General features: G+C 33.2%; 2 protein-coding genes across 7 annotated transcripts in view; one reads left to right on the forward strand and one right to left on the reverse strand.

Annotated features, from left to right (window-relative positions):
- Rmdn1 (regulator of microtubule dynamics 1) overlaps positions 1–15,229 on the forward strand; it is a 36,645-nt gene extending 21,416 nt beyond the window's left edge. For all 3 annotated transcript variants that reach the window (XM_026383449.2, XM_026383439.2, XM_077800522.1), the window contains 6 exons: positions 514–603; positions 4,487–4,542; positions 5,937–6,024; positions 7,800–7,830; positions 10,604–10,737; positions 11,190–15,229. In XM_026383449.2, coding sequence (XP_026239234.1) covers positions 514–603; positions 4,487–4,542; positions 5,937–6,024; positions 7,800–7,830; positions 10,604–10,737; positions 11,190–11,228 — 438 coding nt within the window. In that variant the 3' untranslated portion in view covers positions 11,229–15,229. The remainder of the gene's footprint in view (positions 1–513; positions 604–4,486; positions 4,543–5,936; positions 6,025–7,799; positions 7,831–10,603; positions 10,738–11,189) is intronic.
- The window catches only part of Wwp1 (WW domain containing E3 ubiquitin protein ligase 1), a 104,205-nt gene continuing 93,300 nt past the window's right edge, over positions 13,422–24,326 (reverse strand). For all 4 annotated transcript variants that reach the window (XM_026381689.2, XM_026381756.2, XM_026381564.2 and 1 more), the window contains 3 exons: positions 24,054–24,150; positions 23,330–23,402; positions 13,422–16,774 (listed from right to left, as the gene is read on the reverse strand). In XM_026381689.2, coding sequence (XP_026237474.1) covers positions 16,675–16,774; positions 23,330–23,402; positions 24,054–24,150 — 270 coding nt within the window. In that variant the 3' untranslated portion in view covers positions 13,422–16,674. The remainder of the gene's footprint in view (positions 16,775–23,329; positions 23,403–24,053; positions 24,151–24,326) is intronic.

Below are 24,326 nucleotides of genomic sequence, written 5' to 3' on the forward strand. Positions count from 1 at the left end.
TTCAGAGCCACACATGTGGGAAGAGGTTAAAGCACTGAGTTTGAAGTCCTGTGGGACACTTGTAGTCAACTCGATTTCTGCAACTGGATAACTATCAATTGTAACTATAGGGACAATATCAAAATTGACAATTGTGGCTGTTCCTGGTGTAACAATCCAGACGTTGGAGGAAAGACAAATCCCAAAAAGAGTATGACAAGATATACCAACAGTGATTCAATTACAAGTTTTTTTAAATGTATTACGCAGACCGTAGACATGATTCATTGTCTCCTCATTGTATTGGCAAATTTCTTAAATAATTCACTACTTTCTGTCTTGTATTATACTTTCCTAGACACATATCTAATCCCTCAAATCCTCTTTTCTTTGTGTATTCTACTATAGTTAATACAGTGCTCAATATATTTTTGTTAAATGAGAATGACCTTGAGGAATAAATTTTAATTTTTTTTTTATTGAATTGACTGTTAGAGAGTAGGATTCTCACACCTTTTTCTCCCCTACTTTCAGTGGTATGCAATCTGCATTAGTGATGTTGGAGATTATGAAGGCATCAAGGTTAAAATTGCAAATGCGTACATTATCAAGGAGCATTTTGAGGTACTGGCGAATTACTCAAGTTCATGAATTTAAAAAGTATTTTTCTGAATAGATTTACGTGTTATCAATTACATTATGTAGCAAACCATCTAAAACTGAATGTCCTAAAATTGGGTATTTATGAGTTACATACTCATATTTCCAGCTATGTGGGGAAGCTGAGGGATGAAATCACCTGAGCCTAAGCGAGGACCAGCCTAGGCAGACAACCAGACCCTATCTTGAAAGAAAGGGAGAAAGAAGAAAGAAAATTTAGTGGTCCAGAGCAATTGACAGTTTATTTCATAGAATTCTGTGATTTAAAAATTGAGTACTGTGGTGCTTCTGCCTTGCTTTAGTATGGCTAAGGTCATTTAGATGACAGTAGTCACCTGGAGCCTCAGCTGGGACTACAATGTAAGATGTCCTCTCATATTTGAGAGTGCCTGTCCACTTGTCTTTTTATCATGGTGTATCCTAAGCTTCTCTTTTTTTTTTTTTTGGTGGTGGTGCTGGGGATTGAACCCAGGGCCTTGTGCATACAAGGCAAGCACTCTACTAACTGAGCTATATCCTCAGCCCTAACTTAAGCTTCTTTATTGAATGGTAACTGGCTTTCAAGAATGAGCATTCCAACTGAAAGTTCCAGTGTACAAACTTATTAAATTTCTGTTTGCATTACACTTGACTTTTTGTCAACCTAAAACAAGTGACAGGGCCAAGCACAGTTTCTGAGGAACGGAACTAGTCACACAAGGTCCTGAATACCTGAAAGCATGATCTAATGTAATAGTCTACCACAACTGACATACCATTCTCAATGGTAAGCATTGTATTTAAAGATTATGCTCTATGTGTATATTATGCATGTATTTTAATAGTTTCCCTAAAGTTAATACACTTATTTTTAGTAAGCTTTTCCTTTGACAAAAATTATGTATGAGTTTGTATATTTCATAACATATACACAAGACTTGTTATCCTAAATAAATTTAATAAAGAATTTTAGCATATTAGTTTCTTTTGTGTTGTTGTAAATCACCTCAAAAAATACAAGAGAAAAACAAGGAATAGAAACAAAGGGATAGTGCTGGATATGCTATCTAATTGTTCTTTAGAATTTTATGGTTATAGTCTCAATTCCTAGTTTATATAACTACTAGTAAAAAGTAACATTGAACTGGATGGAGTCAGGAAACTTAGATTCTGGTTCAGGCATCAATAGTAGATATAGTTAATAATTTGCATTTTAGAATTTAATCATTTAATCATTTATTTGTTTGATATTTAATCATTTATTTGTTTGATATTTGAAGATATAATTGGCAGCAGGTTTCTCTTTTAGTGGTATGTAAGATAATGATGTAATTTACTATTTTGAATATTTAGTATTAAATACACTAATCTCAGTGGAATTAGATAAGTTATTTAATTACTTTCTGCCTCGGGACATAGAAATACATGATACAACTTTCAATGTAGGTAAAGAGAGACTGCAGAGAATATTTTAGGTAATACTTTTTATTTTATATTTACTGTTTTTTTCTTTTTCTTTTCTTTTCCTCTGATATTGGGATTGAACCCAGGGTTACTCTCCCACTGAGCTACATCCCTGACCCCCTTTTTTTGTATTTTGAGACAGGGTCTCTAAGTTCCTGAAGCTTGTGGTTCCTCCCTTAGCCTTTCATGTGGCTGGAATAACAAGCATGCACCATTGCACCCAGCATAATACTTTTAACTTTAAAAAATGAAAAAAGAAAATAGCAAAGGGATTGTAGGTTGTGTAGCTCAGTGGTAGGCCACTTAACCTAGTATGTGCAAGTTAATCAGGCCTTAGGAAAAAATGGGCTTGATTGTTTTGAGGCTTCATTAATGGTTTCTCTTCTGTGCTGTTATAAGCTTTGAATTCCATCTCCAGCACTGGGGACGCGGGGTGGGGGTGGCTTAAAAAAAAAAAAAGTGTGCGGGGAGGTAAAGATTTAAACAAACAAAAAACTAAAGGGCTGGAGATGTAGCTCAGTGGTAAAACGCCTGCCTAGAATGCATTGAGACTCTGGGTTCAGTCCCCAGTACCACAAAACCAATTAATGTTTTGTATAAACTCATATTTTAAAGTATGAAAAAGATAATATTTAGTTGTTTAGTATTCACATACTAAAATGATCATTTATACTACTTATTGCTATTTTGGATTCCATTATTATATCTAAAATAGCAAGAAAATAACATTTTTGGAGTTTTTGAAAGACACACTAATGGCAGGAAAAGATTATAAAATGATTTCTTAAAAATAGCTCCCCTCAACACCTCCCATAAGGGAATTAAATCCAAATGCCATAAGGCATGCATTGTGTGTGCTTATTTTTTCCCAGGCATCTAGAATGGCATTAGGAGAATGGAAAAAATAATTACTCATATCATGTTTTGTTTTAGGAATTAATTTTCTAACAGAACTCTAGTTGGGAAATGCTCTTAGAGAATAACTTATTTATAAATACTATAAAATAGTTTTGGTATTAATTATACCACTGTATTGAAGAAGTAAATATTAAGAAACTGTTGATTCTTACTCACATTACTAAAGGAAGGTTTCTGCCAAGTCATTGGTTTGCATTATTCTAGCAATTGGCTCCACTACTACTGCTGGATATTATATTATGAAAAGTGAAAACAGTGATAGTGTTGATAGAAGATATCACTGTACTAAACACCTCCTGTTACTTTACTGGCTAATTTAATTTTCACCACATCCCTATGAAAGGTGGTTTTTTTGTTTGTTTGTTTGTTGTGCTCTGTATCAAGCTCAGGGACTCTTGCATGGTAGGCAAGGAACAGCTCTACCACTTAGATATACCTACCCAGCCAGTTTGTTTTTTTATGAAAGAGAAAACCCAGCCACAGAATATAGAACTTGATGAAGTTAATCAGTTAGGCGTCATTTAGCAGTCTGACTTCTGAACCTCTACTCTTTTTTTTAAATATTTTTTTAAATTTATTTCTTAGTTTTAGGTGGACACATATCTTTATTTTATTTTTATGTGGTGCTGAGGATTGAACCCAGTGCCCCATGCATGCTAGGCGAGCACTCTACCACTGAGCCACAACCCCAGCCCCTGAAACTCTACTCTTAACCATTACAATTATTATCACCAAACCAAAAGTGAAAATGTAAGTTTATAGAAAAGCATGAACTAAGAAGTCTTAATTTTTTTTAAAAAGTCTTTATTTTAAAATTAGGTTCAATATTAATCTGTGAGGTTTTCAGCATAGTGGTGGCTAAAAAGTGGAATAATTTTTTTTAAGTTATTCTCTAGTTTATACTTTACAGTAATTGACATTGTAATAGACATTGGGAAGATTTTATCAATACATCATTAATATTATACATAATTATTCTGTTAATATATTTTATGAATAAATAATAATAAATTTTCCTCAAGGGAAGATAAACTCTGCATATAGGAAACATTCAAAATTATGTACTTTCAGTTCTTCTTTTTGAAAGGATGCTTTTTATTCAGTATTCATTTAGGATTTGCTATAAAAGGATGTCTTTATTATAATTATTTTTTTAATCTAGAAGAGGAAAAGCATTGAGAGCTGTAGATTATTACAATTTTTAGAATTAGATTAATTTGTATATTTTGTTGGTTTTCTCGTAATAGATCCTACTATCAGTTTATAAACCTTAAAAATAGTAACTTTAGTACAAGTCATTAATAGTGTATTAGAACACATTTTAATCATTTAAAGAATGAGGAGGGAGAAAGTGTTGACTAATAGAAGAATAAAAATACAGGGTTGCAGTTTTGTTTTTGTTTTTAAATCATGACTTCTTCAGTATAGTAAGGTGTTTACTGGTTTTTAGAAAACAAATATGGTTGATTTTCTCATTTCTTGATAGAAAGCAATTGAACTGAATCCTAAAGATGCCACCTCAGTTCACCTGATGGGTATTTGGTAAGCAATCTTTTTTAATGTTTCAGTGCTATTTACCACTATTGTAATTCATATTTAGCATATACAAAAACAAGATATAAAACATTTTAAAACATTCAGCAGAGTTCAGAATATTAAATCCATGTATTGTTAAAACAGACTAAATTTGATTATGATCATGTTAAACATTGCTATTCAAGTCACTTAGAAACATGTACTTAGACTAAAAATGATCTTAAAACTCTTTGTAGACCTCTAAATTCCCTTTCTTGGGAAAGACGATTCTTGGGAAATTCACTATGTTAAATGGTGATTGAATTAATCTTAACTACATTGTTATAGTAGGATACCTTAAGAGAGTCTTTGCATCTTCAAAATATCTTAATATAGTCTTGATTAATCTGGGAAACACTATAATCTTTCTTTCCATTTCAGTGTGATCTTGTGTCCAATATGGGTTATTATTTCACTGATATGAGGGTACACCAATATGTTAAATATTTGTTGGCTCTGGTATATAGCTGACATATATGGTATATAGAGTCTATAGAGATGACAGGTTAGCCACTGTTTCCTTTGGATATAGTGTGCAGAGTTAAATATTTGTTTTTATTATCAACTGAAAAGGTAGGGCTAGAGATGTTGCCCAGTGGTAGAGTGCTTGTCTGGCATGCATGAAGCCTGGGGTTTGATTCCCAACATGGGGGAAAAAAATTCTTTAAAAGGGATAACAATGTAAATAGTCCTATATCAGACTCTTCTAAAATAGAAGTAGATATTTTCCAGGATGAAGGACATATTAAACTACCAAGGATTAATGACAGAGGTACACTCACTTATTAAGCAAAGATGAGATATAGTCTCTGCCTCAAGAAATTTAGACCTTAGTCAAAGATCTAAATCTTCTCCCCGCCTCCACTTTTATCAGAAAGTTGTAAAGGTCAGTCATTTGCTTCACCCCTTTAAAAAAGGATTTAAATTGTTGGTTGTTATTGTTATTCATGCATATCATGTTTTGTCATTTTTCTTGGGTAAGTTTTTTAACTCCTTTGAATTTTCTTAATTTGTATAAAGGAGTAAGGATCCTGTCTCATTTGTTATAAGGAATAGATGAGAGAGGTAAACATTTAGTCTACTATCTGGAACAAAATGAATACTCAGTGGTAGTGATACATTGTACCATCATTACTTATACTATTGCTTACTTTTTATATTTAATTATAAAATATACCCTAATTAATGGATCAGGTCAATCCTAGATAATTTAGTATGAATATTAACCAACTAGATATCATGTAAAATACAAAATGATTAAAGGTACAATAAAATTTTTTTATAATACTGTTGATGTTTAGTTCTTTTTAAGTAAAAAAAAAATACAATTTGAATGTGTAATGCTATTTTATTTCCCTTAGGTGCTATACATTTGCTGAAATGCCTTGGTATCAAAGAAGAATTGCTAAAATGCTGTTTGCAACTCCTCCTAGTTCCACTTATGAGGAGGTAGTATGATGTCCTTTGTTAAGTTAGTACCTATTTCTTAACTAAAGCACCATTCTACAGTGTCCACACACATGGAGATCTTATTCAGTGAGGGACTTGAGCAAGTTTCTAAAGGCTTATACTTATTATTCATGACTGGTGAGTGCTTTTTTCCCCCTTTTAGGCAAGCAACTGATAATTCTGGTATATTGTCAGCTAAAATAGCTCATGGCTGAAATCTGCCTTGATTTTCTATTTGAAAGCTATACCATATAAAAGTCAAAAAATAGAAGAAATATAGCAGCTGTTACCTGGCTTGTATTCTGTACAACAGAGTCATTTAGGAAAATAGAGATCATGTTTGAATTGATAAGAATAATAATTATAACTTTTTATAAAAGAGTATGAAAGCCTCATATTCTATTTTCAAGGCCTTTTGCTTTTCCTGTTAAAATGTGAAAGGGATACTAGGTAAACATCCTTCTATTTTTGCTTTTGCTTGGTGCTAAGGATTGAACCTAGGAACTTGTGTGTGCTAAGTGGGTACTATACCCCTAAACTACATACACTCCCAGCCCTGTGAAAACATCTTGAGTTAAGCAAAAATTTCAGTATGAAGAAATAGGCAGTTGGAAAGTTCTTCTAGTACTTGTCTCTTAGGAGGTTGTTTTGGTTGTTATTTCATTTTTTTTGTTTGTTTTCTTTTTACTCTTGGGACCAAATTATAGTATAAATTTGTTGTAAAGAATATTTAAATGTATAGCTAGAATACAGCTGGGAAATATTATTACTAAAAAGAATACATTGTTAGGAAAAATATATACAGTCAGCTCTACTATAACAAATTTTTATGTTTCTAAGAAACAAAATGTCTTGGATAATGCATTATAGGTTTTTTGTCTTCGTTCTTTTTAGTTTTTTGAGACCAGGTCTCACTGTGATGCCTACGCTGGCCTTAAAATTGAGTTCCTCCTGCCTCAGCCTCCTACGTATGTAGAATTACAGGAGTATACCAGTGTGCTTGCCTTAAATAATGCACTGTAGAAATAGTAGTTTAAGTGGGACAAAAGGATTAGCAGAGAATTTCAGATTCACAGTGGGCTTTTTAAAAAAGTCACTGGGGGGCTGGAGTTGTGGCTCAGCAGTAGAGTGCTCGTCTCACACACGCGAGACCCTGGGTTCCATCCTCAGCACCACATAAAAAATAAATGAGTGAAATAAAGGTATTGTGCCCAACTACAACTAAAAAATAAATATTTTTTTTAAAAAGTCACTGGTATGGGATTTGGGAGTGTGGCTTAATGATAAACACATACCTAGCACAAGCAAGACCCCAGATTTTTCCCCAGCACCATAAAAACAAAATCCAAACAAACCAATTACACTGGTGAAACCTATTATTGCTCAGTACCTTCAGCTTTTGATTTTGAAATGGTTTTTACTAGAAGTCACTGGTAGGACTGCTAGGGTCAAAAGCCAAGTAACAATGATGGATTTTCTTCTGTGCATGATAATTTGGTCAAAATTCTCAAGAGCAACTATATTATTACTAGAAGTGGTCCACATATGCTAATTCTCTGATGATTTAATAGTATTGTGTTCAGTTTGTCTATGTTGATCTCACTGTTGAAGAATAAGATCGTTATGTTAAGGTAATTTACTTCCTGACTTATATTTAGTATAGGAATAGATTATTGAGAAAATGCTTTTTAAAAATATTTGGTCTACTTTAATCCTTTTTCTTTTCTTTTCTTTTCTTTTCTTTTTTTTTTTTTTTGGACTTGTGGTTTTAACAGGCCTTGGGCTACTTTCATAGGGCAGAACAAGGTAACATTTTTTAATTTCACATTTTACTATAATTAAAATTGTATGAATGCTGAATATGTAATAGGGATTTTAAAAAGAAAGATAAGTTATTCATTCTGTTATACTATTTTTTGCACAAGACATAAAACAAATTTTAAAGTTTTTTTTGTTTGTTTGGTTTTGGTACAATGGATTGAACCCAGAGGCATTTAACCACTGAGCCCCCTCCCCAGCCCTTTTTATTTTTTATTTTGAGATGGTCTCACTAAGTTGCTGAGGCTGGCCTTGAACCTGGAATCCTTTTGCCTCAGCCCCTCAAGTCACTGAGATTACAGGCATTCGACGTTGCATACAGCCCTTTTTGCTTTTTTACTTCAAGATATCATCTTGCTAAATTGCTGAGGTTGGCCTATAATTTGTGATACTTCTGTCTGTCTTCTGAATTTCTGATATCACAGGTGTGCACTATAATGCCCGGCTAAATTTTTGAAGTCCTTAGTTAATGAAGCTCACCTGAAAAAGAAAATGTCACTACTGGGAGGGAAAAGGAAAGCACTATTTGTGGCTTCAGAACACTAGCTGCTTGCTACCTTCCAAACCACAGTGGTTTCTGACGTTGTTTCCTTGCCTCAAAGAACTCTAGAGGAAGTTTTGAAACAAGCTGTTCTGTTTTCAAGAGCCAGCTGACTTTGGGGTTGTCTTTTGGGGCCAGATGGGGAATAGTTTACAGACAATGTCTCAACTGAAGCTTCTGTTTCTATAAGCTATTGCTGGGTATTATACTGAGCCTTTTTATTTATTTTTTTTATTTCTGTGTATACTGTATTTTTGTAAGCATTTTGCAAAGTGATGTTGTTTGTGTGCAAGAAAAAACTGTTGGGCAATTTCTATTACAAGGATCTGATTTCATTTTGAAAGTCAGGTTTATCTTGAAATTTTTGTATTTTGGTTATGATTACTGGTTTGGGACATCTAATTTTCTCAAACAAAAAGAGAAAAATACCACTACTGAATTTAGAGCTGTAATTCAGGAATGGTTCTTAATGTAATTCAGCCTTCCTTTTGAGAGGATGCCTAGATAGGTTAAGTATTTTATTTGATATTATACAGTTAAATTAGACACACTTAAATGGGAATTCTGGTTTTAAACCAGGCTGATTTTGTTGAGTTGCAGAATATTCTTTGTGAAAAAGTGTTTCTTGTTTTTTTTATTTTGAAAAAATCACTAGCCTTACTGCTATAAGCCAATCCTACAAATTTATCCTTTTTAATACGAACAACATGAAAGTAAGGGATGTAAGTATAAGTTGACTATAAATACACTATAAAAAACAATGTAAATATATTTCTATAAAATTTGATCAGAAGATTCAGAAAACAGTGTTTATTAAGTTTGAGATTCTACACATGTACTTGTTCAAATGTTTCATCATTATAGGTTTTTAAAAAACATTTTCTAAAAATTACATTTAAGGGGCTGGGGCATGTGGCTCAGTGGCAGAGTGATTGCCTAGCACGAGTGAGGCACTGGGTTCAATCCTCAACACCACATAAAAAAAAAATAAAATAAAGGTATTATATCTATTTACAACTAAAAAAAATTTTTTTAAATTACATTTGAAAATGTTAATTATCTCTGATTCTTACTTTTTCATTTGAAAATAATCAGGTCATCAATACAGTTGTTTTTGTTTTTGTTTTTTTTTATCCCAGTGTCTAACACATGCCAGGCAAGTGCTCTACTTCTGAGCCACAGCCCCAACCCCACAATTGTGAGTTTTTCAAAAGTATTTAAGCACTGTAATAAGTTTCTCAAATTTGGATTCCTGTACACTGATAATTCTTGTTCTCTTTTTAAAAAATATGTATTTTTAGTTGTTGATGGACCTTTATTTTATTAATTCATTTATATGGTGTGCTGAGAATTGAACCCAGTGCCTCACACATGCTAGGCAAGCACTCTACCACTGAGCCACAACCCCAGCCTAATTCTTCTTTTCTTCAAATTGAAAAAGTTATCACAAATTCCGTAAGCCAAGAACGCATTCCACTTTTTCTGTTAAAATCCTGTTCATCCTCCGAATCAGCTTAGGTATAATCTCTCAGATTAATTGCTTTTTTCCTTTGATTTTCTGTAGCACTTTGTTTTTGTGGTGCTAGGGATTGAACCCAGGGTCTTATGCTTGTGAGGCAAGGACACTACCAACTGAGCTATATCCTCAGCCCTTCTGTGTAGCACTTTGATCTTTAACTGGTAAAGCAGTTCTTCATTCTTACATAATGGGTTCATTTTTCACCTTTACATTGTAAATTCCAAAGGAAGAGAAACTTTCATCCTATTTCTATAGCTAAGTATAGCTGCCCGTCAGAAAAGGCTGATCAAATTTACATATCATGATTTCATTCACTGATTACTAAATGTCCTAAATATGTTATTTTCCATGTTCTAAGCATTTGGGAATATAGTAGGGAAAAGACATTTAAAAAGAAAATTGCTGTTATTATTATATGTCAGAAGCTTCAGCTTCTCATCTGAAAATGGAGATACCTACTTTATAAAATTGTTGTGAAAATGAGATATGGTCTGCAGTGTAGTACCTAGCGCATAGCAGACATTCAGTAAATCCTGATTATTTTACAGATACTTGTTTGAGATAGGAACAAGAGAATACTAGTTAGTCTAATCACTTATTGACCATAAAATTTTTATTAATTGTACCAAAAAATTAAACATTTAAAAGAAAAGCAAGACTATTTATCTTGACCTAAGTGTATTTTTTCTTCTTACATACAGTGGATCCAAACTTCTACAGCAAAAACTTGCTTCTTTTAGGAAAGACATACTTGAAATTAAAGAACAAAAAGCTTGCTGCTTTCTGGCTAATGAAAGCCAAGGACTATCCAGCACACACAGAGGAAGATAAGCAGGTAAAATAGCTCTAATGTAGTAGTAGTAAGGTAGATAGGTTTTCGTTGAGGCATTATTAAATAAGGGTGAATTAAGAACTTTAATTGTCTAAATGCAAACATTGTTGAAAATACAGTAGTATTCACTTCAAATGTGAATTTATTTACAGTATGTTTGTTTCTACATAGTAACTATTTAGGTACTATCACCAAATAAATGTTAGCGGTTGCTTTGTGCAATAAAGAATTACTATCTTTGACATACAGATCAAATACATTTTTACTACATAAAAGTCTAGGAATATGTACTAATGTGAAAGAATTCTCTGAAGTCTTATCCAATCATTCCTGTCAAGAAATTTTATTCTTAAAATCATCTATCCCAGTTTTTAGAAACTCTTAGAAATGAGTCTACTTCAATTTCACATTCTCTAAGCCATACTGTTTGTTTATAATGTATTTTTCCATTCTAGGTACAAACAGAAGCTACTCAGTTGCTTACAGGTTTGTGAAAAGAAATGAGACCTTTCAGAGAAGAAAATACATGAAATACCCAATAAACTTCCTTTTATTTATAAAGATAATGTTAATCATGACTGTTTTATGACTTTTCAGTTCTTCTAATGTCGTGACCATTTTACAGAATAAACTTACAAAACTCTAGGTTTCTTCACAAATAACAAGGTAAAAGTAGTAATTGCCATATTGTCCTAAGAGTGGTAGCAATAAATTTCCATGGCTCAGAGATTATTTTGTATCTTAGGACATCAGAGATGTAAAATGGTATAAGATTTCTAAATACTAGGATGAGAAGTTATCAAGAAAAGAGTTTTGTGAAAGAGGTAGCATATAGGGGAGTAGATTTTCAAGTTGGATTTGATGTTCAGAGTTGCAATCTTACAGAGAAGGTGCACTAAAAGTCAAATGATTAGAATGTTTAGGGTTCTTGGTTTAAGGTAGTTAAGTGGTATATCTTGGAGCCAACCTGTGTAATAGCCATGTTCAGATTTTCTCAAACATCTTATACTTTGAAAATGCCTAAAAATGTACTTTTCAAAACCAATACCAAAGGCCGTACATTGCATTTGATTTGCTGCTTAGTTGCTTTTATTCTAGACCATTTCCCCAGTCTTTTTCTTCTCATAACATTGACATTTTGGAGAAGACAATGCAGTTCTTATCAATGTTGGCTCAAATAGATTGACCCCATTGGCCTCACTTTGAAAACTACTGTTCATTCTTATCTTAGGGACTCCATTTAATAATATATATTTTTCAGTCATTACCTGATTTTTATATTCATCCTGATTTTTAATTTTTGTTTCATTTTCTTAGCTCTTTTCATATCCCTATATTTTGATTTTATATATTCTTCAGACACTTTATATTTTTCACTTCTGAGATGCTTTTTGTATTTTTTTTCAGTTTTTCCCAGTTTTAATCCACAGTCATTTCACATCTTCATGTTTGTCCAGTTCTGAGTTTTTAAATTTCTAATTCAGGTTTTTCCCCCCCTAATGGCAACTCAATTCATATTAACATATGGTGTTAATTTTAACATTAATTAATTAATTAATATGGTGTTAATTTTAAAATTAATTAGAATTTTTTCTCCCTTCCATCTTTTTTTCCAGAGCTGGGGTCCTCATACTTGCTAATTATTTTTTCAATTTTCTCAATGACTTTGGATGCATTTTTCTAGGAGCATGTGTGTGTATTTGTTAACAGCGATACTAGGAATTTGGGAGGGTTTGGGATAGTACAAGAATAACTGGGTAGAGTGTAGCTAATGGTAGAGCATGTATTTATCATGAACAAGACCCTGGGTTATTCCCTCCAGTGCACGCACACACACACACACCTGCAATAAGTTGTTTTGTGAAATGGGGTATCTTTAACAAAGCCTTTTATGGATGGGAGCATATATATTCTGATACTTGATACAGCTTTCAAATAGATTTTTATTTTGAAAGAATTAATAAATTCATAATAGTACAAAGGAGACCTATGTACTCTTCTTCCAGTGGTATAGTTAAGATCCACTGTAGTTATAGATCTTAAATAACTCTACCACCAAACTAGGAAATTGACATTGGTACAATCCACAGACCTTGTTCAGATTTTACTTGTCAAAGAATTACTTGTATGTATAGTTTAAGAATGTTAAACAAATTGAATCACTGTATGGGACCTTTTGAGATTATCCTCTTCCACTCTTTTGAGATCCATCCGAGTTCTATCTGTAGTTTCTTTTTGGTGTCGATGCATATTTTATTATATGGATGTACCAGTTCATTTAACGACTCATTGAAGGACACTTAGGCTTTTTCCAGTTTTTAGGTATTAAAAATATAGCTATGAACATTACATGTAAGTTTTTTTTTTTTTATCAAACATTAATTTTATCTCCAGAGTGTGGTTGGTAGGTCCTTTAAGGAGCTTTTAACTTCCTTTTCCACATTACTTGAGAATAGCTTCCTAAGATGTGATGCCTTTCCATATTTCTGATTCTGGGTACTTTCAAAGTTTTCCATTTGACTCCAGGATCCTGACTTTTTCTTGATGTTTCCTTATTCAGGGTGGAGTGAGACACTATGTCTGGAGTCCGTTACATTCTCTTTCCTGTGCATTCTCCACTTGAATATTCTTTTATGCATTCCAGAGATGAATATGCTGGTTTGAGAAGCTTATTTCTCCACATACTGGTTTACAGAATTTATAACCTCTCCTGTGATAACCTCTCCTATGTTTTTTTTTTTTTCCTTCCTTTTGAGGATATGAGAAGAAACTTGAATTTAGAAAAATGTGGCCATGATATTGTAAGAACCTGAGACTCTCACTTCTTGACCAAGAAATTTTCCCAACTGAATTTCTAATTATGGACTGGGGACTAGCTATGAATGTTCTAAAATGACTTCTCAGATTCACTGATGTCACCTATAAAGCAAACATCATTAAAACAAAAATACCAATCTCATGTAGTTGTGAGAATTAAGATTATACTTTTCATCAAAGATTTATAATGAGTATTAGTAAGTACTTTTAAAAGTTTTCACCTGTATTTTCCTTGGTTGAGATGGGGGAGAGAAATTTTGGAATTCAGGACATGCCACTTTTGAACACTTTTGAGTTGGCCTCAAGCTTGGCTATGTTCAACAGACTAAGGGGGAAGTGTTCTAGAACTTTTATTTTCACAATCGTATACTTTAATAAATTTGCTTTATTTCTGAATTATCTAGAAGATCATTTTAGATTCAGTCAACTGTAAAGCCGAATTCGGTCAGCATTATTTTATTCAGCATTAACACAGGAACCACAACTGACCAGCAGGGCCATGTTGGGTCTCATCTGAGATGGTATTCTAATAATCTGTGTAGAATACCTACAAAAACTTTCTAAGAACCATCATCTCTCCAAATGATGGCTCAGGGTCCTCAAAAGGGACATGTACTTTCAAGAGTTCCACATGCAGGGAAGCACATATGTAGAACTTCCTATTTCATATCTAGAGTTCTATGAGTTATGGATGCAACTTAACAATTGAAGTAATTTTTAGTAGACTAAACTTACCTGGCAATATTGTTAACATATCACCATCCTATCTAGTTTTCAGGGTAAGAAGAGTTAGGCGGATAATTTAAGTCAGTACGGGTAAAGGTTAACGTTAGAAGGAAGTACAAAAAAAGTAAACATTGATTGATAGTTTCTTTCTTGGAAGACAGTTGACCTGATTGTTGGGATTGTGCTGGATCTGTGACTCATTTCTGGGTTCAGTTTATTAGTGGTGGAGGGAAATGCCACAAAAATGAAGTAACAATGTGAGATGGCCTCTGAACTCCCTCTTTCTCTCCCATTTCCTCTTAATTTCTTTCTGGTTGGTCCAGCTCAGAACAGATGATAAGGGAGGAGACAGGTAAGAGATGTAGGTCACAGTTTTGTGTTTTTTTTTTTCCCATGACTATCACTAAGTAGATAAGTCAAGACAGTTTGTTTGTGAATCTGGTATCTATAATTGCCTCTAAAGGTCCTGCTGAGGTCTCCAAACTAGTCTTCTCCAGTGAGCTGGTTTGATCTCTGTAACCTTACCTGTTGTGTAGTTAATTCTCTCTCAGTGGAGCGGCTCCCTGAAACTAGCTGAATGCCACCTTCTTCAGTCAAATCTGCTAAATTATATTCTCAGATATCACTGCTGAATGGTAGTCAATAACTTCTTAGTTCATGTGGCAGTGCTACCATTGGTGTCTTTTTTCCGGAATGATTTAATAAGTCCTTTTGAGGGACTGGTCACCCTGTATTTCATAGCTTGTCATACATTAAATTTTTTTAGTATTTATTTTTTAGGTGTAGATGGGCTGCCTTTATTTTTTTGTGGTGCTGAGGATCAAACCCGGGTCCCGCCCGTGCTAGGCGAGCACTCTACCGCTGAGCTACAATCCCAGCCCCATTAATTTTTTTTTATAATTCTTTAGATTTGAAAAAAAAAAACAGCATGTTTTTGGTTAGGATTTGGAAATGAGTCTTCAACTATGTGAGTCACTGCCTTTATTTCATCTTTACTGTGAATTCCTGAATTTAAAAAAAAGCAGAATATAAGCTAATATGTAGAAAAATAAAAATTTTGGCAAAACAAAAACTAGTATATAGTATATATGAAGTTAGACTGTATACTAGTGTTTCCCATATGCACTTATGGTGGAATATTTACAGGCAGCACATTCAAATAAGTCATTTCCCAATATTATAAAGTAATCTGAGTTAATGAACTTTCTGGTGCATACTGAAAGCATGATACAAATTGAAAATTTTTTGATTTTATTAGGAAGCCCAGTTTGCTAAAAGCAATATTAACATTGGATTTTGTATTTTTGTAGTTAAGTAAATATCCTCCTGAGTGAAAAGATTTTTACATGCTTATTGTAATTCAGATATAGAACTTTCATGAATTTGAGAGCAATGAAGATATTCAAACACTAATAAAAAATCATTATTCACCTATTTGAGTGTTTAAATGTTTATGTAACTTTTCAATGTTTATGTAACTTATTCAATGCCTCTGGTTTTACAAAACCAAAACTTTCAACACAAAAGTGCCAAAGTTCAAGTTACCTTTTTATATGTTCCTAAGTATCAAGCTGCATTAGTTTATTATTAAATTTGAACATCAAAGATTTATAAAACAGAAGTACGTAAGTGGCTGATTCTTTTAATTTCACAAATACCTAGCATCTCAAAGTAACATGTAAACAAATCTCTATGCTGCTCAATGAATTTTTTCCAATCTCTGTAACAAACTAAATGTTATTGGATCTAGTACGTGACTTCTATGTTAGTTATGATTTCACTCAATGTATTACTGATGTAAGCAAAGAGTGGAAATTTTTTCAACTATTGTATTTATTTTAAAACAAAGTGACAAGTTCAAGCACCTGTCTTCAAAAAAAGCCAGCAGCATTTTTTTATATACTCAAAGTAAGATTTGGCCTAAGCCCTTAATACCTTCCTGAACAGCCATGCAACTAAACACCCTCAGGAGATGTTACATAAGGGAGAACATGGAGCAATTTGCACTTTTTCCCTGGATAATAGAAACAAGGTAAAGCAAATTCAGATCTTTGTGAATGAACAGCTGTCATGTTTAATACACTTGGGGCTCTATAGAACTAGAGCCACTATCATATATGCTTATATAGATAATATACTTCTTATATTTAATAAAGTCTCTTGCTTGCTTCAAAATTTAATGATGATCTTTTTCCTGGTCAGTCATTTCAAGGGAACAATAAATAAAGTAGAAAATGATGAACTTTTGCATATTTCTGTGGAAGAACGGAAAACATTTATACTTTTGAGGTTCAGAAAATTCACTGTACAGAATGAACAGCTTATATACACATCTGTGCAATTTTTCTTGGCTGGGGTATTTAAATGCAAGAGCTCCTCCAAGATAAGAAGCCACATTCATTCTTGTCCAAAGCCCTCTGTCTCTTCTATTGCAAAAAGAAGTTTTTCCTTTAGTTGTTCATAACTCTTATATGGTGGTAGATCCAAGCGATTAAAACTGAACAAAAACAAAAACAAAATCATATATTTTTAATAAAATAAACTGAAAATATTTCCAATACAGTAAAACACACTGAAAAGCTGAATGAAGAGAAGTATGTTATGTATGTAAAAATTTTGCCAAACATATTCTAACAATTCACTATTAATATTAGTATATTAGGATATTCAGATATCTTAGAGGAATCCATTCAAATTTAAGACCTATATTTTTTAAAAAATTAATTTTTCCCAGAGAAAAATAGGATTATGTTGACTATAGCAATGTGGATAAAGATTCTGGAATTTAAAAAAAAAAAATCATTAATCTTCTCTTTACTACTCCTATGTGTCATTAGTCCCCCTAAGTTCTCTTGTAATAGTCCATTTCTTTCACTCACTCACTCATTCTTTATTGAGAATCTTCATATGCTAGTGATATAGTGATGATTAAAAAAAAAGTCCTTTATGTTCTGGGGTGGAGATAGTCAATGAACAAATATATAGTTTTCTCAAGTTTCACCAATGAGATTATAACCTTTTCTATAATGACACTTTCAGTTCTGCTCAGATTCAATTCCTTTCTGGGACAAAATGATGAAAAACAAAAATATTGAAAATGCTTAAAATAACAACGTACTGTTTCTGAAGGATATATTTTAGAACATGGCACTGACTAGCTATATTAGGATTTCAGTATCCAAAGTTTTGGTTCCCCCTCTATTAGAGCCTTTCTGTAACTTCCCTTCCTCATGTGGAAATATTCCCCTCCCATGTAAGTTAGGAAAGCTGAAAAGAGCCTTTAAAAGGAAGCAACAGACCAAAATAGTGTGGTTCTCAGACCATATTATTCTCCTAGTATAAGCAGACCATATATTGCCCTCCCATTTAAATTATAAAAGTATCTGATAATGATTGAAGTCAGCAAGAAATATCATTTCAATAATCTTATAACCAAAGCAACCTGTTCCTTTCTAATTCTCTTCCATAATTTATATATACAGCCTTTGCCAAATTCTCTCATTTCTGTCACCTAAATCTCTCCTATCTTCTCCCTGTTTATCATTTCTATTGCCACTACATCCCTGTGTATATCTCTTATTTGAATCACTAGAGAATTTCCTGCCTTCTTATCTGACACCCCCCCCCCCCATTTTGTTAAGCTATTGTGAGTAAAGCTTTAGTGAAATTTTCAATTTTTTTTCCCTGTAAGAATTCTTCAGACACCTGTTTTATTTCTTGGGCAAATAATTACAAATGGAATTACCATTTATAGGTATACACACATATATGTACATGTTTATAATGATATCTGCATGTTTAACTTTATTTGAAGCATACCAGTTTACACTCCCACCTACAAAGAAGGAAAATTCACCAACAGATAATGTTGCTAATCTTTTCATTGTTGTTTTAATTTGGTCGTGTTAATGCTATGTTGTGTTACATTATAATGTTAATTTGCATTTCCCTAATATCTACTGATGATATCCCTATTTTTAAATTTACTTCTCAACATTCTGTCTAGTCAGAAATACTCTGCTAAACAAACTAGTTTTTGGACTCACAAACTAGTTTTTGGACTCTTTAAAAACCTTTATCTCCTCAAATAGCTATGGGAACAGAGGGGGTAGAATGACAGAAAAAAAGCCTACCCTGTTTTTAGTATAGCCTCCATCAACTTATTTAATGTTCTCTAAGTATAGCACATTCTTTTCTTTTTCTATTTCTATGCTGTAATAGTTTCCTGGTCTATAATATCCTTTTCAGCCTATGAAATTCTAATTCATCAAGAATCAGCCCAGATGTTACAGCTTCGTCCAAGAAGTTTACCTAGAGCATCTTTCGCCTATCCATGACCTCTTTTTATTTCTATTTTAGTGTTTATTTTCAACTAACTGGTTTCTCTCCTTAGACTCTAAAATCTACAAGGGTAGCATCAGCTAGCTCTGTATCCCTAAAACACTGATCTGATATGCATACTGCAGATATTTAGTGTTAAGCTGAAGAACATTAAGAAAGCAGATAATCTGAAAAAATACCAAATAGTTTCTATTTTAAGATCTTAGTCATTATATTTTGTGCTGTTTGATTATATTTAAGGTATGTATGGGGCACTGGGGATCAAACCCAGGACCTATTGCTTGGCTGTATATTCCTACCCTTTTATTTTTGGTGGCTTCAAACTTGTGATTCTCCTTACCTTCAGCCTCCCAAATTCCTGAGAATAGAAGCATAAGCCACTATGCCCAGCTGTGATGTTTTACAGGACAGAGACTTAATAAAAAATCCATTCATCTTATTATTGAGTACTTATTATGTAAATATGAAAGTACTAAGTTCTAATTCTGTTTTTTTTTTTTTTTTTTTTGGTGTGATGTGTATTATAAAAAAGAGACTGACCAACGCATCTATTTCATCTGAAGGAACTGTATGCTAATTGGCTTACCAACTGTATATAGCTTTCAGAAAGCTTAAAGCTCCTACCTCTCAAAACAAACCACTGGAGATGACAACAGTAGGACCCTGTGTCTCTATATCTGAGAATCATTAAGACTAATTTCATCACAGATTAAATCACTGCTTACCACAGTCACTGATAAAAATCCAAGTCTTTCTGGATCATATATTTCCCTTTTTTTTGGCACCAGGGATCAAACCCAGGGTGCTTAACTACTAAGCTATATCACCAGCCTTTTTAATTTTGAGATAGGATCTCACTAAGTTGCTTAGGGCCTCCCTTAGTTGATGACGCTGGCTTTGAACTTTCGATCCTCCTGCCTCAGCCTCCCAAGTTGCTGCAATTACAGGCATGTGCCACCATGACCAGCATAGATCGTATATTTTCATCCAAATGCTCATCTCAATACTGATCTATTTCCCTTGGTTTGAATTAAACTCAACCTGTCTACCATTTCATATTTTTCATCTTATTGTTTTGAACTTCTATTTCATAGTCTCAATAGCTTCTTATCATAACTGAAATCCAGTTAAGTCTTAAACATGCCATTTCTTCTGTAGCCAATTAATAAAACTAGCCTGTTCTGAGGCACATAGTTGTATAGCCTACCTGCTGATTGCTTGGTTGTGCTCCTTCATTTACTGAGAGCTCTGGCACCTGGGGGCATAATCGTCTCATTTACATGGATACACGCAACAATATGGCCATCAAGTTCCTTGCTCTTGTGGCTTTTTGAGTTACTAACCCCAGGATCATAACTTGAACCTCACCACCACCAGTACATTTCTAATTAAAAAATCTTTTTCTCTGAAATAAGTTGGAAAGAAAAATGGTCAATGAAAATGCCAGCCTATTAACCCATTATTACTTCATCATCCTATCCCATCCTCAGCTCTTCTGTCTTCACTTTTATCTTTATCTGCAGAACATCATTATAATTAGTGATCTTATTCCATTATTATAATCACAACTTTGCAAATAGTTTTAAATACTGTGTCTCTCCTTCTTTTGAATTAACTAATCAAAACTCAAATCCTGAATGAATTCCACCTTCTGTTTGTTCCCTGCACCTTAACAGTTAAAAATTGCTTGGGGAAGGCTTGTGTTGTGGCTCAGCAGTAGAGCACTTGCCTAGCAAGTGAAGTCCTGGGTTCAATCCTCAGCACCACATAAAAATAAATAAATAAAGATATCATGTCCAACTACAACTAAAAAATAAATATTTTTAAAAAATTGCTTGGGGGAAAAAAAAACACACAATCTTGTAGATTGTTGTCATTTTAAATAAAGTAGTAAATCCAAGTGAGCAATCCAATTACCCAATATTCAGCCTAATAAATACTTTTCTCTTTTCTGAAATGCCCAATTCTTTCTCCTTAGAAGATTTTATTTTCTTCATTCTTATCCAGTGACCTCACCTTATATTTTGAAAATACAGAAAAACCAAATGTTGATAACTATTTTCTCTTTATAAATCTAAAATCTTTCTAACTCCTCTACCTCAGCAATCTCTACCTCTATTGGATCTGCTCCTTGAATCCTGGCCAAAGGTTCTTAAATGTTTTTGGTCACAAGAACTCTTCACTCTAAAGGGCTTTTGTTTATGTGAATTATATTTATCAATATTTACCACAGAACTAAAAACAAAATTTTAAAATATTAATTTTAATTTTTAAATAAGCAATGAATGCAATGACTATTTCCAAAAACCAGTGGACTGACATTGTTTTACAAATCTTTTTTAAAAAATATCTGATCTAATAAAAAACATCTTGTGTGGGGTGGGGGGCTGGGGTTGCGGCTCAGTGGCAGAGCACTTGCCTCATACATGTGGGGCACTGGGTTCAATCCTCAGTGGCACATAAAAATAAATAAAATAAAAATATTGTGTCCATGTATAACTTTTTTTTAAAAATTAAAGAAGAAAAAGAAAACATCTTGTGTATTCAATGGATCATACTATATTATTTTGGATTAAGCATATGAAAATCTGAATCAAGTATATGAAAGTCTTATAGATAAGCAGTTAGAAAATGGAGATGTATTATAATCATCTTCAGATAAATGGATAATTCCTTAATAGTATATTTGATAAAGATATGGACAATATGGGTCCTGAAACCATATCAAAGAATTCTTTGTTAAAAATCCACTGGTCGGGCTGGGATTGTGGCTCAGTGGTAGAGCATTAGCCTAGGATGGGCGCGATCCAGGTTTGATTCTCGGCACCACATAAAAATAAAGGCACTGTGTTGTGTCCATCTACAAAAAAAAAAGATTCATATTCATTCTCTCTTTCTCTCTCTCTTTTCTCTCTTTAAAAAAAAAAAAAAATCCACCGGTCTCTTGGGCTGGGATTGTGGTTCAGTGGTAGAACACTCGCCTAGCACAGGTGGGACCTGGGTTCGATCCTCAGCACCACATAAAAATAAAGGCATTGTGTTGTGTCCATCTACACCAAAAAAAATAAGTATTAAAAAATCCACCGGTCTCTCTCACACCCTGAATAGATCTTTTACCCAGGCATGATTGTGTAATATGCACTGGTTATGTTATATTGCTAAATATTGGGTCACTTTAATAGAAAAAAATCCGTTTTTACTAATAACACCACTAATCTTACCAGTCTTGGGAAGTAGTTAAGCTTATGGTGGCATATACAAAATTTCCAGAATTCTTATTTTTACTCGAAACTTCAACTTTTATCACTGTCAACAAATATCTGTTGCTTTCCTTGAAGTGAGATAAGTTTACTTCATTACTTTTCAAGAAAATGCCAATACCCCAATGAATAAACATGGTTTGTTTGCCATTCTTTGAAATAAAAATAAATTCCATAAAAAAAAAGCAAGTTAGTCCAGCTTTTAATTTCAAAACAACTACCCAAGAGCTCTCCTTCAAGAAAAACCACCATTCTTTGGTATGCAGAAGAGCTGTATGCAGACTTTGTATTTTATGACACAACTATTGGACATAACTCAAGGATGAAGATTCAGTAAAAAAAAAAAAATTTCAGTGCCTCATAAAGATGAAAGTTCAATGAACCTAGCTTCCTGTTTTCAGCTGCTTTGATTGCTATAGCTAGTTTCCCTGCATTCACCTGTACATCTGATTTCATCTCTAACCTATTTCCCAAATGATTCTTCTTCGATCCCATTACTTGCGATTTAAAACTCTTTAAAGGCTTCTAATTTTCCTTAGTATGGAATCTCAATTCTGTATAATAAGCAATAATGCTCCATTTGAATTTAGCCCCTACTTATATTTCCAAATTCTTTTCATCTCTGACTTACCAAGTCCAATCACACCAGACATCTTTCATTTCCTTGTAATGAAATGGTTTCTTTCTTCAGGGGTTTGCTCACTCCACAGCATACTGGCTCAAAGAATGTTCTTCCCCAATTTCTTCCTACAGCATACTATTTATTATACTCAAACATTACCCTTTCCAAGAAACCTCTTAATGACCCAATCCAGAGCAGGACCCTTCTGGCTATTCTTTTTCCATAGTTACATATCTGTTCACCTGTTTGTCACTTGTGCCCTACCATGGAGTGTAAAGTTCACAAAAGGTAGGGAACAATGCGGCCTTACTTTCAATACTCTAAATATTTGTTGATGGGTTATTTCAACACATTCTTTTTCTGTCTTATCATATTTAAATGAGCATATCTGGGTTTGAAAAACCAGATATGCTCATTTAAAAACTTATGAAGAAATAAAGCAAAAAGTACTATAGACATTTTATGTGTATGTAAAATTGTGTACAAGTATACAAAATGTTTATAGTTGTGAATGATAAAAAACATTCATTTAAATATTCATTGGATTATTCTTTCATAAGAATAAAGAAATATGGCATCTAATGTTTTAAAGCAAAAAACAAAAATAAAAAAAAATAAATATTTGTTGAATGAATGGAAACAGTTCTCAAGAATTTGTATTAACTAATAAACAGTAATTCTCACATGTTTAGTTGGAGAATGCTGTATTAATTAGTCTGTTATCAAAACTGAAATTCTGACAAATAATATATTATACAGGATCATACATATTTTTAAAAAGCAAAATATTCTGACTTTTATCTTCCTGTTACAGGATTCTTAAACTTACCATGTATGGCTTCTTGGTAACCAGGTATCTTTTCCAACTTTTTCAATACAAAATTTTTGAGGCCCATTACTTCCTAAACCAGGAAAACAGGATAATATTTATCTGGTCCTTTACACTTTTGATTCTGACAACAGTTAAATATAGAACATATCACGTAGACATATGAATAATACAGTATATAAACTTAAAGAAGAGATTTATAGTGTACATTGCTTTTGTATTAGAAGCTTCTTGGTGCTGCAAATTTAGCAGTTAAGAATTATACCACATAAAGATGAGGATTTCTTTTTTTTGAGGGGGGTGGTACCAGGGATTGAACTCAGGGACACTTGACCACTGAGCCTTATCCCCAGCCCTATTTTGTATTTTATTTAGAGACAGGGTCTCACTGAGTTGCTTAGTGCCTTGCTTTTGCTGAAGCTGGCTTTGAACTTCTGATCCTCCTGTCTCAGCCTCCCAGGTCACTGGGATTACAGGCGTGTACCACCATGCCCAGCAAAGATTAGGATTTCTATAGCTTCTTACTCCCTTCACAATCAGCCCAGGAGGCAAAGTAATGGCCACGTGGGCTATATAAAGAGACACATTTTTGTCTTATAAACACTTTTGATATTAAAAGCTTTTTATAAGAAACCCATAATAGTAATCCTGAGGTTTATTAAGTTCATCATATGTCTAAAAGCCATTATCAATACAAAACTATCTACAGAAAAACTGCACTTACCCATGAGCTCAGCAAATCCTCCTAGTGGTAAGCGGCAGGTTCCAGTGACAAACTGCAATAGTCGCATTCTTACTTCATTGTCTGTTTCTTTCACAAACTGTAACAAAACCAAATGTATTTTAATATAATATAAATGCTAAATTCTCAAATACACATTAATACAAAATAAATGCAATGAAAACAGTTGAATAAATCAAATAATATTTAACACTGAAATTGATTAAAAGGATATGTGATTAAAAGACGGTTATAATATTTATTCAGCTTAGGCAT

The sequence above is a fragment of the Urocitellus parryii genome, chromosome 7, assembly GCF_045843805.1.
Source record: "Urocitellus parryii isolate mUroPar1 chromosome 7, mUroPar1.hap1, whole genome shotgun sequence".
Lineage (NCBI taxonomy): Eukaryota > Metazoa > Chordata > Mammalia > Rodentia > Sciuridae > Urocitellus > Urocitellus parryii.